Below are 15,054 nucleotides of genomic sequence, written 5' to 3' on the forward strand. Positions count from 1 at the left end.
GACACCCCTGGGGCCACCATGGCCACCATGGCCAGCCCTGTGGCCATGACGCTGTGGCCCTGGGGCCACCATGGCCACCATGGCCAGCCCTGTGGCCATCACACTGTGGCCCTGGGGACATCCCTGTGGCCACCAAGGCCCTGGGGCCACCATGGCCACCATGGCCAGCACTGTGGCCATGACACTGTGGCCCTGGGGACACCCCTGGGGCCACCATGGCCACCATGGCCAGTCCTGTGGCCATGACGCTGTGGCCCTGGGGCCACCATGGCCACCAGGACCAGCCCCGTGGCCATCACACCGTAGCCCTGAGGCCGCCAGGCCCCGCCCGCGCCTACTCCGTCGCCATGGCGACACCAGGCCTGGCAAGCGCCGCCATCTTGAAGCCGGGCACAGCGTCACGGCTCCTCCCCCCCCGGCTTCCGGTCACCTGCCAGCTCTCGGGCGGCAGCCAGAAGCCAACGACTTCCGGCGCGGCGAACCAATCGGCGCGGCGCTGAGGGGTCACGTGGGGCTGGCGGAAGCGGAAGTAGGAGAGAGGCGGCGGCGGAATGGAGCTGGACGGGGCGACGCGGCACCGTGAGCGCGGCGGGGGTGGGGGCGGGGGCGGCAGGGCCCGGCCCCGGTCCCGGCTCCCTCCCGGGCCTCACCTTCCCTCTCCCCGCAGCCCCTAAACGCCGGGTACCGGCGGCGGCACCGCGTATGGCGGATCCCCACCCTCTCTTCGATGATACCAGCGCGGCGGGAGGCGGCGGGGCCCAGCCCGGTCGGGGTTACGGAGCTCCGCCGCCCTCCTCCTCCCCGTACCCACCGCCCGCTTCCTTCCTGAGCGAACCGGTATCCAGCCTGGCCGTGGCTTACGGCAGCTCCTTGGCCAGCCAGGGCCGCGACATCGTGGACCGGAACGTGAGTGGGGACGGGGGACACGGACACGGGGGGGGGGGGGGCTGCGTGACCGGTTACCGGGACGGCTTTGTAACCCCCGCCTCGCCCCGCAGCTCGACCGGTTCATCCCGGTGGGGAGGCTGAAGTATTATTTCGCCGTGGACACCGTCTACGTGGGGAGGAAACTCGGGCTCCTCGTTTTTCCTTTCGTGCATCAGGTGAGGAGGGGGTCGGGGGGACCGGTACCGGGGGTTGAGGGGTCGGGGGGACCGGTACCGGGCAGGGAGGGACCGGTACCGGGCGGGGAGGGACCGGTACCGGGGGTTGAGGGGTCGGGGAGACCGGTACCGGGCGGGGAGGGACCGGTACCGGGGGTTGAGGGGTCGGGGGGACCGGTACCGGGCGGGGAGGGACCGGTACCGGGGGTTGAGGGGTCGGGGGGACCGGTACCGGGCGGGGAGGGACCGGTACCGGGGGTTGAGGGGTCGGGGGGACCGGTACCGGGCGGGGAGGGACCGGTACCGGGGGTTGAGGGGTCGGGGGGACCGGTACCGGGCGGGGAGGGACCGGTACCGGGGGTTGAGGGGTCGGGGGGACCGGTACCGGGCGGGGAGGGACCGGTACCGGGGGTTGAGGGGTCGGGGAGACCGGTACCGGGCGGGGAGGGACCGGTACCGGGCGGGGAGGGACCGGTACCGGGGGTTGAGGGGTCGGGGGGACCGGTACCGGGCGGGGAGGGACGGGCGCGGGGGGTGGGGGGGTCGGGGGGACCGGTACCGGGCGGGGAGGGACCGGTACCGGGGGTTGAGGGGTCGGGGGACCGGTACCGGGCGGGGAGGGACCGGTACCGGGGGTTGAGGGGTCGGGGGGACCGGTACTGGGGGTTGGGGGCTCGGTACCGGGCAGGGGGGGCCCGATACCGGGGGTCAGGGCCCCGGTACCGGGCGGGGGGGGCATTACCGGAGCCCGGGGGGCCCTAACGGGATGCCCCCCCCCCAGGACTGGCAGGTGCGGTACCAGCAGGACGCCCCGGTCGCTCCCCGCTTCGACGTCAACGCCCCCGATCTCTACATCCCGGGTATTTGTCACCTCCCGGTCCTCGGGTAGCCCCCTGGGGACCCCCCTGGTGTCCCCCCCCGCCCCGGTGACACCCCCCCCCCCCAGTGACGTCTGTCCCCCCCTCTCCGCAGTGATGGCCTTCATCACCTACGTCCTCGTCGCCGGCTTGGCGCTGGGCACCCAAAACAGGTGAGGACCCCGTCCCCAAGGCCACCCCTGGTCCCCAAGGGTCCCTCCCTTGTCCCCAAGGCTGCCACCCCCTTGTCCCCAAAGCCACCCCCCTGTCCCCAAGGACCCCCTTGTCCCCAAAGCTGCCCCCTGAGGCCACCCCCCTGTCCCTAAGGCCACTCCTTTGTCCCCAAAGCCGCCCCCTGAGGCCACCCCCCTGTCCCCAAGGCCACTCCTTTGTCCGCAAAGCCACCCCCTAAGGCCACTCCCCCCATCCCCAAAGCCACCCCCCTGTCCCCAAGGACCCCCTTGTCCCCAAAGCTGCCCCCTGAGGCCACCCCCCTGTCCCCAAGGCCACTCCTTTGTCCCCAAAGCCGCCCCCTGAGGCCACCCCCCATCCCCAAGGCCCCCCCCATCCCCAAAGCCCCCCGCCCGGGAGGCAGATCCCCCCTGACCCCCACCCCCCCCAATTTTGGGGGTGCCCCCCCTCCCCGCAGATTCTCCCCCGACAGCCTGGGCTTGCAGGCGAGCTCGGCGCTGGCCTGGCTGATCGTGGAGGTGCTGGCCGTCCTCTTCAGCCTCTACCTCGTCACCGTCAACACCGATCTCACCACCATCGACCTCCTCGCCTTCGCCGGCTACAAATACGTGGGGTGAGAGATTTTTTTAGGGGGGGTTCGGGGGGGGGGGGGGGTTTGGGGGGGCTGCACCCTAATAACCCACCCCGCCTGACGGCAGGATGATCATCGGCCTCATCTCCGGCCTCCTCTTCGGCCGAACCGGTTACTACGTGGTGCTGAGCTGGTGCTGCCTCAGCATCTTCGTCTTCATGGTAAAGAAAAAAAAAAGGGGGGGGGTGTGTGGTTTTTGGGGGGGGGGGGGGGGTGTTTTTTGGGGGGTTACACCCCTTTTTCGACATCTCCCCCAGATCAGGACGCTGAGGCTGAAGCTGCTGTCGGAGGCGGCGGCCGAGGGGGTGCTGGTGCGAGGGGCCAAAAACCAGTTGCGGATGTATTTGACCATGGCCATCGCCGCCGCCCAGCCGCTCTTCATGTACTGGCTCACCTACCACCTCCTCAGGTGAGGGGGGGGACCCCCGAACCCCACTTTTTACCCGACCCCCAAAAAAACCCCGCCGCTTTTTACCCCCGAACCCCGCTTTGCCCTCAGCTGCTTCAATAAACGCAGCGCGGTGCGCCTGTGTGGTGTCCGTACCCCGGGTTTTGGGGGGGTTACCCCACTTTAGGGGGGGGTTTTACCCCGCTTTTGGGGGTTTACCCCGCTTTTGGGGGGGTTGCCCCACTTTAGGGGGGGTTTTACCCCGCCTTTGGGGAGTGTTACCCCATTTTAGGGGGGTTTTAACCCGCTTTTGGGGGTTTTACCCCACTTGGGAGGGGTTTTACCCCACTTGGGAGGGGTTTTACCCCACTTGGGAGGGGTTACCCCACTTTTGGGGGGGTTACCCCACTTTACGGGGAGTGATACCCTGCCTTTGGGGAGTGTTACCCCACTTTAGGGGGGGTTTTACCCCGCTTTGGGGGGGTTTACCCCACTTTAGGGGGGGTTTACCCCACTTTAGGGGGGATTTACCCCGCTTTTGAGGGGTTTTACCCCACCTTTGGGGGGGTTTTACCCCGCTTTTGAGGGAGTTACCCCGCTTTTGAGGGAGTTACCCCACTTTAGGGGGGTTTTACCCCACTTTTGGGGGGGTTACCCCACTTTAGGGGGGGTTTTAACCCGCTTTGGGGGGGTTTACCCCACTTTAGGGGGATTTACCCCGCTTTTGAGGGGGTTACCCCACTTTTGGGGGGTTTACCCCGATTTGGGGGGGTTACCCCACTTTTGGGGGGGTTTACCCCGATTTGGGGGGGTTTAACCCCACTTTAGGGGGGGTGCACCCCACTTTGGGGAGTTTAACCTGCTTATGGGGGGGGGGTTTACCCCGCTTCGGGGGGGCTTTGGCTATCGGGGACCCCCCCTCCGATATCACGGGTGTCGCTTTTAGGGGCGCAGCATCCCTCGTGGGGCTCCCCCCCAGGTTTTGGGGGGGGGGTCTCCTCCTTCCAGCCCCCCCCCCGGGGAGCTGCCGCGTCAATCCCGGCCCCCCCCCAAGGATTTTGGGGTGCCCCCCCGCCCCCGTGGCTTCGTCCCCACCCACCCCAGGGTGTGACCCCCGTGGACTTTGCGCCGGTGACGCCTTTATTAGGGGGGGGGGGGGCGGGGGGGTGACACCCCATGGTGGGGGGGTGGGGTGTTGTCACCCCCTTGTCACCTCCTGTCCCCCCCCCTCAGTGACTTTTCTTCTCCTTTTTCTTCTCTTTGGGCTTTTTGTGCACTTTTTCCTTCTTCTTGTGCTCGTGGCCGTGGTGCTGCGGGGGGGGGGGGACGGGACACGGGGGGGGGGGGGGTCACAGGGCTGTGTCCCCCCACCCCCCGGGGGGGTTTTGGGGTACAGGGGACACCGGGGGGGGCGGGGGGGCTGCATCCTTACCTTCCCCTCATTGTCGGAGCCGGAGCTGGAACTGGACGAGTCCGAGGAGTGGCCGTCCTGGGGGGAGGGGGGAGTTAGGGGACCTTTGGGTGCCCCCCACCCAGCTTGGGGGGTCCCCAGGGTGGCGGGGGTGGCAGGGTGTGGGGTTCTGTGGGGGGGTCCCAGGCTGGAGGGGTGTCCTGGTCCCATGGGGGTTCTGGGGCTGTAGGGGGCTGGGATTGGGGGTCCCCAGTTTGGGGGGGGGGTGTCCCAAAGGTGGGGGGTCCCCAGAGTGGGGAGGGGGGTCCCTAGAGCAGAGGGGGTCCAGGGGCTTTGGGGTGTGGGGGTCCCTGGGCTGGGGGGGAGGTGTCTTGAGAGTTTGGGGTGCCAGGGTGTGGGGGTCCCCAGGGCTATGGGGTGCCAGAATTGGGGGTCCATGGGCTATGGAGTGCCAGAGTTTGGGGTCCCAGGGCTGTGGGGTGCAGGGTCCCAGTGTCATGGGGGGGGCCCTGGGCTATGGGGTGCCAGAATTTGGGGTTCTGGGGGTGTGGCGGTCCCCAGATTAGGAGGGGGGGGGTCCCATGGGTGTGGGCGCCCCGGGGCTGTGGGTGGCTGGGGTTTGGGGGGGGGGGGTGTCCCAGGGATTTTTTTGGGGGGGGGGTGTCCCCGCAGCCCCTCACCTTGTGCTTCTTGCCCGGCTCCTTGTGGTGCTGCTTGTCCATGGCGGGGGAGCTGCCGGCGGCTGCGGTGTCGCCCCGACCCCCCCCGGTTTTTATGGGTGCTCGGGGCGGGGCGGGGGGGCCTGGCCCTGGGCGGCGCCCCCCGGGGGGGGTGGGGTCCCCAAACTTTTGTTTGCGTGGATGGGTGGGGGGGCAAGGTACAGGAGGCCCCCCCCCACCTAAAACAGGGACAGTTCTACCCCTTCCCCCCCCTCCCCGGCACCCCAATTTTCCCCAGCAGGTTTGGGGGACCCCCCCACCCCCAGGGCGTGTCCCGGATCCGGCCCAGCCAGGTTTATCCTCGCCGAGCTGGCGGATTTGGGGTGCTGGGGGGGGGGGGATACACACAGATGAGGGGGTGCCAGTGCCCCCCCCAACACCTACAGGGGTCTGGACACCCCATTTTGCCCCCCTTCCCCCCCCAAAAAAAGGGCCTCATCCAGGCTTGGGGGGGCCCAGCCCCATCAAAGAGCTCCCCCTCACCCCAAGTTTAAGCCCCTCAGCCCCCCCCCAGGCGCTTTTGGGGTGCCCCCCACCCACCCCAAGAATCCCGAGCCCCCCCAGAGGTTGGTTCACAACTCCCTTTATTCAGGAAAAAAAAAAACCCAAATTAAACATATTAAAAAACCCCCCCACCCCCACAATTAATAATTAAACCCTAAATCCGGTTGATTCGACACAACAATCACAAAGACACCCCCCCCCCCCACAAAAGCAAGGGGATGGGGTCCCCCAAAATCACTGGGACCCCCCCCAAAATCACTGGGAGAGGGGCCCGCCCCCCTTGGGTCCAGCTGGCCACCGATTCCCAGTAGGAAAAGCCAGGGAAGGGGGGAGAACCCCCCCCCCCCACAGGGGAGTGGGTGCTCGTGGGGGGGCTCCCCCCCCCCCACCCCCCCAGTAGCGATTTCCCCACAACCCTGTTTTTCTACAAAAGAATTTCTTAAAAAAAAAAACAGGAAAGAAAAAAAAAAGAGAAAAATAATTATAACGAACAAGCGAGGTGCCCAAAATGCACCAGAAAAGTCATTTTGGGGGGGGGGGTGTGTCTCTCGCTTTGGGGGGGTCCACAAAGAGGGGGTGCCCCCCCTCAGAGGGTGTAGGCGTTGCTCATCAGGTATTCCTTGTCGTCCCCGGGGCTCCATCCCATTCCCGCTCCCGGCAGCTCCGGTTTTCTCCGGCACGTTTTGATGGTGACGTCCGTCACGTAACCCAACAAAATGGCTGCCAGGATTCCCAGGAGCACCCCCAGTGCCAGCACTGCGGAATGGGGAGGGGGGGGGACACCCCAAAAAAATAAAGAGGTGACGTTAGGGCGTCACCCGCGTCCCCAAGGGAGGCGGGGAGCGGAGCCGCGCCGGCGCTTACCTTTGCTAGAGAGGAAATCGCCGCCGAAATCGGCACCGGTGCCGCCAGTATCTTCTGCGAGGAGGGAAACCGGTGTGAGATGGCGGTGGGGGGGTGACACGGGGATGTCCCCGAGGCGGGGGGGGGGGGGGGGACGACACACAAAAAAACCCCTCACCTGGTTTGAGACCGCAGCGGTTCAAACATTCCTCTTCGTTCTGGTAGTTGTTTTTATTTCCCCGGCAGCCGCCGTAGGTGAATCGGCGGCAGGTTCGGTTTGCCGGGCTGTAGTACCAGCGCGGGAAGGAGGCGCGGCACGGGCCGGTCACCCGGGGGACGGCGCAGTACTCTGGGAGGGGGGGGGTGAATTTAGGTGGGGGTCCGTTGGGTGCAGACCCCCTCCCCCAAATTCTCTAAGGAAAGGGGGGGGGGGGGAAGGATTCGGCAGCGGCGCGGTGAGGTTTTACCGTCGTAGGTGGAGTCGGCGTCGGGCTGCTTGGCGCGATGCTCGGGTTTCTTCGCCGCTGGGGGAAACGATAAAAAAACAAACAAACCCCAAAATCCTAAAGTCACCCAGTTCGGTGCGTTGTTTTGGGGTGTTTGGCATCAAAACAATAAAAAAATAACCCAAGCAACCCAGTTTGGTGGGTTATTTTGGGAGTTTTGGCACCAAAAATAGAAAATAACTCAGTTTGGTGGAGTATTTTGAGGTGTTTGACACCAAAATAATAAAAAATAACCCAAAACAACCCAATTTGGTGGGTTATTTGAGGGTTTTGATGCCAAAACAGTGAAAAAAAACCCCAATATAACCTGATTTGTTGGGTTATTTGCGGGGTTTTGGCACCAAAACCATAAACCGACCCAATTTGGTGGCTTATTTTGGGGTGTTTGATGCCAAAAAAGTAAAAAAAAAACCAATATAACCCAATCTGTTGGGTTATTTGCAGGGTTTTTGGCACCAAAACCATAAACTGACCCAATTTGTTGGCTTATTTTGGGGTGTTTGATGCCAAAAAAGTAAAAAAAAAAAACCAGTATAACCCAATTTGGTGGCTTATTTTGGGGTGTTTGATGCCAAAACAGTGAAAAAACCCCAATATAACCTGATTTGTTGGGTTATTTGCGGGGTTTTGGCACCAAAACCATAAACCGACCCAATTTGGTGGCTTATTTTGGGGTGTTTGATGCCAAAAAAGTAAAAAAAAACCCAGTATAACCCCATTTGTTGGGTTATTTGCGGGGTTTTGGCACCAAAACCATAAACCGACCCAATTTGGTGGCTTATTTTGGGGTGTTTGATGCCAAAACAATTTAAAAAAACCCCAAAATAACCCGATTTGGTGGCACGGGCCGATCCCCTCTCCGCGGTGCCCTTACCCGCTCCGGGGACGCAGCTCTCCCGACATTCCCGCTCCGTCGGGAAGTTGTTGGCGTTCCCCTCGCAGCCGCCGAAGACGAAGCTTTGGCAGGAGCCGCCGGTGCCGTTGAACCACCAGCGCAGCATGGAGGCCCGGCAGCGTCCCACCGCCTTCGGCAGCGCGCAGAGCTCTGCCGGGAGGGAAAATTAAAAAAAAACGACATTAATTACCACGACCAAATCCCGCTTTCCCCGAATTTTGCGGGGCCGGACGCCTCCTCCCCGGTTTGGGAAGGGATTTACCGGCTCGGCGCCGATTCCCGGCACGCGGCACGGCTCGGAAGGCAAATTATCCCCCCAAAAAAACATCCAGCACCCCCCCCCTCCTGCCTGCAACCCTGCCTGCGCTGCCGGAAATCGGGCAGCGAGCGATGCGCCGGGGCCGGAGCGAAGGCGAATCCACCGGGATAATAAATAATTAACCGAATAATAGTAATAAACTGGCTATCGTAAAGCAAATAATAGTAATAAACCAGCAATCATAAAGCAAATAATAAGAATAAACTGGCTATCAGAAAGCAAATAATAAGAATAAAGCGGCATTCATAAAGCAAATAATAATAGACCAAATAATAAGAATAAACTGACAATAATAGACCAAATAATAAGAATAAACCAAAAATAATAAACCAGAAAATAAGAATAAACCAAAAATAATAAACCAGAAAATAAGAATAAACCAAAAATAATAGACCAAATAATAATAAACTGACAATAATAGATCAAATAATAAGAATAAACCAAAAATAATAGACCAAATAATAATAAACTGACAATAATAGATCAAATAATAAGAATAAACCGACAATAATAGACCAAATAATAATAAACTGACAATAATAGATCAAATAATAAGAATAAACCGACAATAATAGACCAAATAATAAGAATAAACCGACAATAATAGACCAAAACATAAGAATAAACCGACAACAGACCAAATAATAAGATTAAACCGACAATAATAGACCAAATAATAAGAATAAACTGAAAATAATAGACCATAAGACTAAGCCAAATAATAAGAATAAATTGACAATAACAAAATAATAATAATCTGACAAGAACAAACCAAATAAGAAGAATAAACCTAAAATAATAGGCCAAATAAGAAGAACAAGCCTAAAATAATAGGCCAAATAATAAGAATAAACTGAATAATAATAATAAACTGTATAATAAACCAAATACTAATACTAATAATACTAATAACACTAATAATACTAAACCAAAGAGCCAGAAACTTCCAGTTTTAGACAAAACCCAGCCTAAATCCCTCAATTTGGGCTTTACCGGACTCTCTCTCGCGGATTTGCCGGGCCGGTGGCCACGGACGCTCCCGGTGCCGCAAAATTACCCGGCTGGGACCCGATTTCCAGCGGAAAACGATGCAACGCATCCCCCAAAAAAGCCCCCAAAAGCCACATTTTTGGCTCGGGAAGAGAAAATTCCGATGGGATTGGGCTCCGGCAGCTTGGAACGGGCCTAAAATTTCTTCCTCGTTAAGGCGCCGAGGTAACGAACTGGGTTTAAAAGTGCAAGTTGTTTCCTGTTTACGGAGATTTGAGGGCAGCGACCCAACGAATTCGCTCCCTCGAGGGCTCCCGGCCGCTTGGGATCCCCGGGAATCCGGATTCTCACCGATGCTTCATCCCGAGGGAGCGGGACGGATCCCGCGACCGCGGCGGGGGCTGAATCTGCCCCCTTACCCCACGGCTGGGGGGGGGGGGTGAGGGGGGCTTTGAACCCAACCCCCCCCCCCCAAAAAAATCACCCCGAAAGCAAGCCCGGGGCGTCGGCGAGGGCTCCGGTTGGATTTCCGCCTGGCGAGGAGGAAGTTGGGAGCGGAGGGAACGAGGGCCGCGTTGGTTCCGAAAGGGACAAAACCCCGCAGGGCCTGGACCCCCCCCCGAGGAGGATTTAGAGACCCCCCCCAGGGTCACTCCTCGGGGCTGTGACCCCGCTCAGACCTAAGGTCACGGCTGCCCCCCCCCCAAAAGGTCACGACCCTTATAGAGGCCTCCCTCCCCAGAGCCCCCCAAATCCACAGCCCCCCCCCCCCCCAGGGACCCTTAAAGGGCTTCAGAGCCCCCCCTCAAGGCGGGGACCCCTCTCAAGCCCTCCCAGGGCCCCCCCGAAGGTCAGGACCCCCTCAGGGCCCCCCAAATCCACAGCCCCCCTCAGGGACCCTCAAAGAGCTTCAGAGCCCCCCCCCCAAGGCAGGGACCCCCTCACACACAGATCAGGACCCCCCAGATCCACAGCCCCCCCTCAGGGACCCTCAAAGAGCTTCAGAGCCCCCCCCAAGGCAGGGACCCCCTCACACACAGATCAGGACCCCCCCAGATCCACAGCCCCCCTCAGGGACCCTCAAAGGGCTTCAGAGCCCCCCTCAAGGCGGGGACCCCCTCAGGGCCCCCCAAATCCACAGCCCTCCCTCAGGGACCCTCAAAGAGCTTCAGAGCCCCCCCTCAAGGCGGGGACCCCCTCACACACAGATCAGGACCCCCCCAGATCCACAGCCCCCCTCAGGGACCCTCAAAGGGCTTCAGAGCCCCCCTCAAGGCGGGGACGCCCTCAGGGCCCCCCAAATCCACAGCCCCCCTCAGGGACCTTCAAAGGGCTTCAGAGCCCCCCCCCCCTCAAGGCGGGGCCCCCCTCACACCCTCCCAGGGCCCCCCCGAGGGTCGGGACCCCCTCAGGGCCCTCAAAGGCCACGCCCCCCCTCAGGATCCGCCCCGCCCCGAAGGGCCCCGAGGAGGCCGCGGCCTCCCCCGAGAGGCCCCCGCAGGCCGCGCCCCCCCCCCCCCCCCGCCCCGGGGCCCGGCGCCGGCCGTTGTTGCCGTTACCGAGCAGGGGGCGCCCGTTGGGGCCGGGCCGGGCGTCGATGGCGGCGGCCGCGGGCAGGAGCAGCAGGCAGAGGAGCGGGAGGAGCCGCCCGGCCGCCATGGCCGCCGCCGCTTGCGTCACACAGGTGCGCCCCGCCCCGCTTGCGCCACACAGGTGCGCCCCGCCCCGCCGCCAAGCTCCGCCCCGCACAGGTGCCCCCCGCCCACTCGCCAAACCCCGCCCGTCAGCAAACCACGCCCGTCATCTAAGCTCCGCCCCGCCCCCCCCGTGGCGCTGCCGCCAAGCCCCGCCCCGTCGTTTGCATGCGGCGCGGGAAAAGGCCCTGCCCCGCGCCCGCTGGGGAGCCGGAGCTGCAGGGGGGCTATAGGGGCTATAGGGGGAGGGGGGCTATGGGGGCTGTCGGGGGCTATAGGGGGGCTGTAGAGAGCTATAGGGTGAGGGGAGGTATAGGGAGCTATGGGGGGTTTGGGGGGCTATAGGGTGAGGGGAGGTATAGGGAGCTGTGAGGGGCCTATAGGGGGCTATAGGTGAGGGGAGCTATAGGGGGCTATGAGGGGCTATAGGGAGCTATGAGGGGGTTGGGGGGGTTATAGGGTGAGGGAAGGTATAGGGAGCTGTGAGGGGCCTATAGGGGGCTATAGGGTGAGGGGAGCTGTGGGTGCTATAGGGGGCTATAAGGTGAGGGGAGCCATGGGCCCTATGGAGGGCTATAGGGTTCACAGGAGCTGTGGGGGCTATAGGAGGCTATAGGGAGCTATAGGGTTCACAGGAACTGTGGGTGATATAGGGGCCTATGGGGTTCACAGGAGCTGTGGGGGCTCTAGGGAGCTATAGGGTCTATAGGGTTAGGGGAGCTGTGGGGGCTCTAGGGGCCTATAGGGGCTATAGGGTTAGGGGAGCTGTGGGGGCTCTAGGGGCCTATAGGGGCTATAGGGTTCACAGGAGCTGTGGGGGCTATAGGGGCCTATAGGGGCTATAGGGTTAGGGGAGCTGTGGGGGCTCTAGGGGCCTATAGGGGCTATAGGGTTCACAGGAGCTGTGGGGGCTATAGAGGGCTATAGGGGCTATAGGGTCTGTAGGGGCTATAGGGTTAGAGGAGCCGTGGGCCCTATAGGTCTCTAGGGGGGGCGGGGGGGAGCTCCCCCCATACGCCCCCTCGGCCCCGCCCCCTCGGCCCCGCCCCCTCCGGCCCGGCCCCGCCCCCCGCCCCCTATAGCCGCCGGCCGCCCCCGGCCCCGCGTCCCGAGCGATGGCGGCGAACCGCGTGGGGCGGCGGCAGGGGCGGGGGGTCTCCCCCGGCCGCTCCCTCGCCACCCGGCGACCGCAACCCCCCGCCCGTAGCCCCGGGCTTCAACGGCGACCGGCGCGGGCCACGGTCAAGTACAACCGGCGGGAGCTGCAGCGGCGGCTGGACACCGAGCAGTGGATCGACGGGCGGCTGGAGGAGCTCTACCGCGGGCGGGTAGGCACCGGGACCGGCACCGGCACCGGGAACGGGACCCACCGGGAACGGGACCGGCACCGGGACCGCAGGGCGCGGGTCCCGGCTGGAGGGGACCCGGGATGCTCGGGACCGGGACCGCACCGGGAACGGGACCGCAGGGCGCGGATCCCGGCTGGAGGGGACCCGGGATGCTCGGGACCGGGACCGCACCGGGAACGGGACCGCAGGGCGCGGATCCCGGCTGGAGGGGACCCGGGATGCTCGGGGCCGGGACCGGGACCCACCGGGACCGGCATCGGGAACGGGACCGGGACCGCAAGGCGCGGGTCCCGGCTGGAGGGGACCCGGGATGCTCGGGACCGGGACCGGGAATGGGACCGGGACCCACTGGGAACGGGACCGGGGATGGCACCGGGACCGCAAGGCGCCGGTGGCGAGTGGGGACCCCCCCCCGGGCCGCTCGGCACCGGACCCGGTCCCCCGTGGGGGCGACACGGAGGGCCCCGGGGGGACACGGACAGACAGATGTCCCGTTGTCCCGCTGGCCTCGGGTCGGGGACACGCGTGGGGGTGTCGGGGACACCCCACGAGGGGGCGGGGGGGGGGGGGAGGCGTGGCGATTTGGGGACCCCGGGAAGGGGTTGGGGACCCACGGTGGGCACGGGGGGGGGGGGGGGGAAGGGGGCCTCCCCCCCACGCGTGGGTGGGGGGGCCACGCGGGGGGTGCGGTGGCCTTGGGGACACCCAAGGGTCCCCACTCGCGGCAGGAGGAGGAGATGCCGGACGAGGTGAACATCGACGACCTCCTGGAGCTGGAGACGGACGAGGAGCGAGCCCAGAAACTTCAGGTGTGGGGGGGGGGGGGCCCACGCGAGTTTTGAGTGGGGGGGGGCCACGCGTGGGGCCCCCCCCTCACCCCCTTCACCCATCCAGGCCATCCTGAAGTCGTGCACCGCCGACACCGAGGTAGGCACCCACGCCACGGCGGGGGCGGGGGACGGGACGGGGACACGCGTGGGGTGTGGACACGAGTGGGGGGGCCCACGCTGCCCCCCCCCCCCCCCCCCCCCGCATTCTCCCGGCTCCGGCTGCTCCAACCGGGCTTTAAAAGGCAAAAGCATTCGGCGCCGGCCGCCGCCGGGGGGGGCCTTTTCCTCCCCGCTTATCGCCCGCCGCGGCGTCGGGGGGGGGCCCTTCATTTTTTGGGGGGTCCCTAATGAGCCCCTCCCCCCCCCCTCTTTTTACCCCCCTGCCCCCCGTTTTCCAAGCAGGATTTCATCCGGGAGCTCCTCGCCCAACTCAAGGGGCTGCCGAAGCAGCAAGTCCTGCAATGCCTCAGCCCGGAGGACCCCCACCCCCCTCCCCGTGACCCCCACCCCCCACGCGTGACCCTGGGGGTGTCACCCACTCCCAGCACCCATAACCCCCCCCAGCACCCGCTGTACAGTATTTAACCCCCCCAGGAATAAAAACCTCATTGAGCCGCATGGGTGTGGTGGGGACCCCCCCCAAAACAGCCCCCCCCTTATTTAGGCATGAACCCGGGGGGGACACGAGTGGGAGGGACACGACCCCCCCCCAATGTGGGGACACCCCTGCAGGCACCCTGCCCCCCCCCAAATGGGGTGCTGCTCCCCCCCATCATTTATAGTGCGTGGGAATGGGACAAAATTGGGGGGGGTACTGGGAGGGGGAACTGGGAGTACTGGGGGGTGATGGGGGGCTGGGGGACCCTAGAAGGTGGGGGGGACCCTAAAAGTTGGGGACCCCCCCCCGCGGCAGCAGGTTGTGGTGGGAAGGACCCGGGGCTGGGGGGCGCTGGGGCACCCCGCAACCCCTGCACCCCCAAACCCCAGACACCCCAAAACCCCCCACATTCACCCCAACCCCCCCACCTGCACCCCCGAAACCCCATAGATTCACCCCAAAACCCCTCGCACCCCCCAGACACCCCCAAAACCCCCCACCTGCACCCCCAAAACCCCCCACATTCACCCCAAAAACCCAGACCCCCACCCCAAATCCCCCTGATTCACCCCCAAACCCCCCCGACACCCCAAAACCCCCGAGATTCACCCCAAAACCCCCATACACCCCCCACCTGCACCCCTGAACACCCCAAAACCCCCCACATTCACCCCAAAATCCCTGCACACCCCCCACCTGCACCCCCGACACCCCAAAATCCCATAGATTCACCCCAAAACCCCCATACACCCCCCACCTGCACCCTCGACACCCCAAAACCCCCCATTCACCCCCAAAATCCCATAGATTCACCCCAAAACCCCCATACACCCCCCACCTGCACCCCCAAAACCCTGGACACCCCAAAACCCCCCACATTCACCCCCAAAATCCCATAGATTCACCCCAAACGCCCCCATACACCCCCCACCTGCACCCCCAAAACCCCGGACACCCCAAAACCCCCCACATTCACCCCCAAAATCCCATAGATTCACCCCAAAACCCCCATACACCCCCCACCTGCACCCCCAAAACCCCGGACACCCCAAAACCCCCCACATTCACCCCCAAAATCCCATAGATTCACCCCAAACGCCCCCATACACCCCCCACCTGCACCCCCGACACCCCAAAACCCCCCCATTCACCCCAAACCCCCCCCCAGGCACCCCCAAACCCCAAGGTGCCGCCGCTCAACCACCGCCATTTAAAAAACACCCTC

At 63.6% G+C, this 15,054-nt stretch overlaps 3 protein-coding genes across 3 annotated transcripts; 2 read left to right on the plus strand and 1 right to left on the minus strand.

The window, feature by feature from the left end:
* The first annotated feature begins 378 nt into the window (after positions 1–378).
* On the plus strand, positions 379–3,315 carry YIF1B (Yip1 interacting factor homolog B, membrane trafficking protein). The gene is made up of 8 exons (XM_087729709.1): positions 379–579; positions 668–906; positions 999–1,103; positions 1,885–1,963; positions 2,076–2,133; positions 2,610–2,765; positions 2,851–2,944; positions 3,041–3,315. Exons 1-8 carry the CDS (start codon positions 552–554, stop codon positions 3,194–3,196), a joined length of 915 nt encoding a protein of 304 aa, XP_087585835.1. The 5' UTR covers positions 379–551; the 3' UTR covers positions 3,197–3,315.
* A 2,954-nt stretch (positions 3,316–6,269) lies between these two features.
* Positions 6,270–11,102, minus strand: SPINT2 (serine peptidase inhibitor, Kunitz type 2). Its single transcript, XM_087729711.1, has 6 exons — positions 10,918–11,102; positions 8,029–8,199; positions 7,116–7,172; positions 6,827–6,997; positions 6,670–6,723; positions 6,270–6,561 (listed from the first exon to the last, which is right to left on the minus strand). Exons 1-6 carry the CDS (start codon positions 11,015–11,017, stop codon positions 6,392–6,394), a joined length of 723 nt encoding a protein of 240 aa, XP_087585837.1. The 5' UTR covers positions 11,018–11,102; the 3' UTR covers positions 6,270–6,391.
* Positions 11,103–12,129: 1,027 nt separating this feature from the next.
* PPP1R14A (protein phosphatase 1 regulatory inhibitor subunit 14A) lies at positions 12,130–13,835 on the plus strand. Its single transcript, XM_087729712.1, has 4 exons — positions 12,130–12,380; positions 13,130–13,210; positions 13,296–13,328; positions 13,634–13,835. Exons 1-4 carry the CDS (start codon positions 12,168–12,170, stop codon positions 13,814–13,816), a joined length of 510 nt encoding a protein of 169 aa, XP_087585838.1. The 5' UTR covers positions 12,130–12,167; the 3' UTR covers positions 13,817–13,835.
* The last annotated feature ends 1,219 nt before the right edge of the window (positions 13,836–15,054 follow it).

The sequence above is a fragment of the Nipponia nippon genome, unplaced genomic scaffold (genome assembly GCF_047370975.1).
Source record: "Nipponia nippon isolate SJK-2023a ecotype South Korea unplaced genomic scaffold, ASM4737097v1 scaffold_46, whole genome shotgun sequence".
In the NCBI taxonomy this organism is placed as follows: domain Eukaryota; kingdom Metazoa; phylum Chordata; class Aves; order Pelecaniformes; family Threskiornithidae; genus Nipponia; species Nipponia nippon.

What these genes read in the sequence shown, in the direction of transcription:
- SPINT2 (XM_087729711.1), bottom strand. Translation starts at nt 11,017, where the DNA reads ATGGCGGCCGGGCGGCTCCTCCCGCTCCTCTGCCTGCTGCTCCTGCCC. An exon ending in CGCCGACTCCACCTACGACG is followed by an intron (nt 6,998 to 7,115) that starts GTAAAACCTCAC and finishes CCCCCCTCCCAG; the next exon opens with AGTACTGCGCCGTCCCCCGG. An exon ending in CCGCTGCGGTCTCAAACCAG is followed by an intron (nt 6,724 to 6,826) that starts GTGAGGGGTTTT and finishes CCCTCCTCGCAG; the next exon opens with AAGATACTGGCGGCACCGGT.
- YIF1B (XM_087729709.1), top strand. Translation starts at nt 552, where the DNA reads ATGGAGCTGGACGGGGCGACGCGGCACC. An exon ending in GCGACATCGTGGACCGGAAC is followed by an intron (nt 907 to 998) that starts GTGAGTGGGGAC and finishes CTCGCCCCGCAG; the next exon opens with CTCGACCGGTTCATCCCGGT. An exon ending in GCGCTGGGCACCCAAAACAG is followed by an intron (nt 2,134 to 2,609) that starts GTGAGGACCCCG and finishes CCCTCCCCGCAG; the next exon opens with ATTCTCCCCCGACAGCCTGG.
- PPP1R14A (XM_087729712.1), top strand. Translation starts at nt 12,168, where the DNA reads ATGGCGGCGAACCGCGTGGGGCGGCGGCAGGGGCGGGGGGTCTCCCCC. An exon ending in AGGAGCTCTACCGCGGGCGG is followed by an intron (nt 12,381 to 13,129) that starts GTAGGCACCGGG and finishes CACTCGCGGCAG; the next exon opens with GAGGAGGAGATGCCGGACGA. An exon ending in CGTGCACCGCCGACACCGAG is followed by an intron (nt 13,329 to 13,633) that starts GTAGGCACCCAC and finishes TTTTCCAAGCAG; the next exon opens with GATTTCATCCGGGAGCTCCT.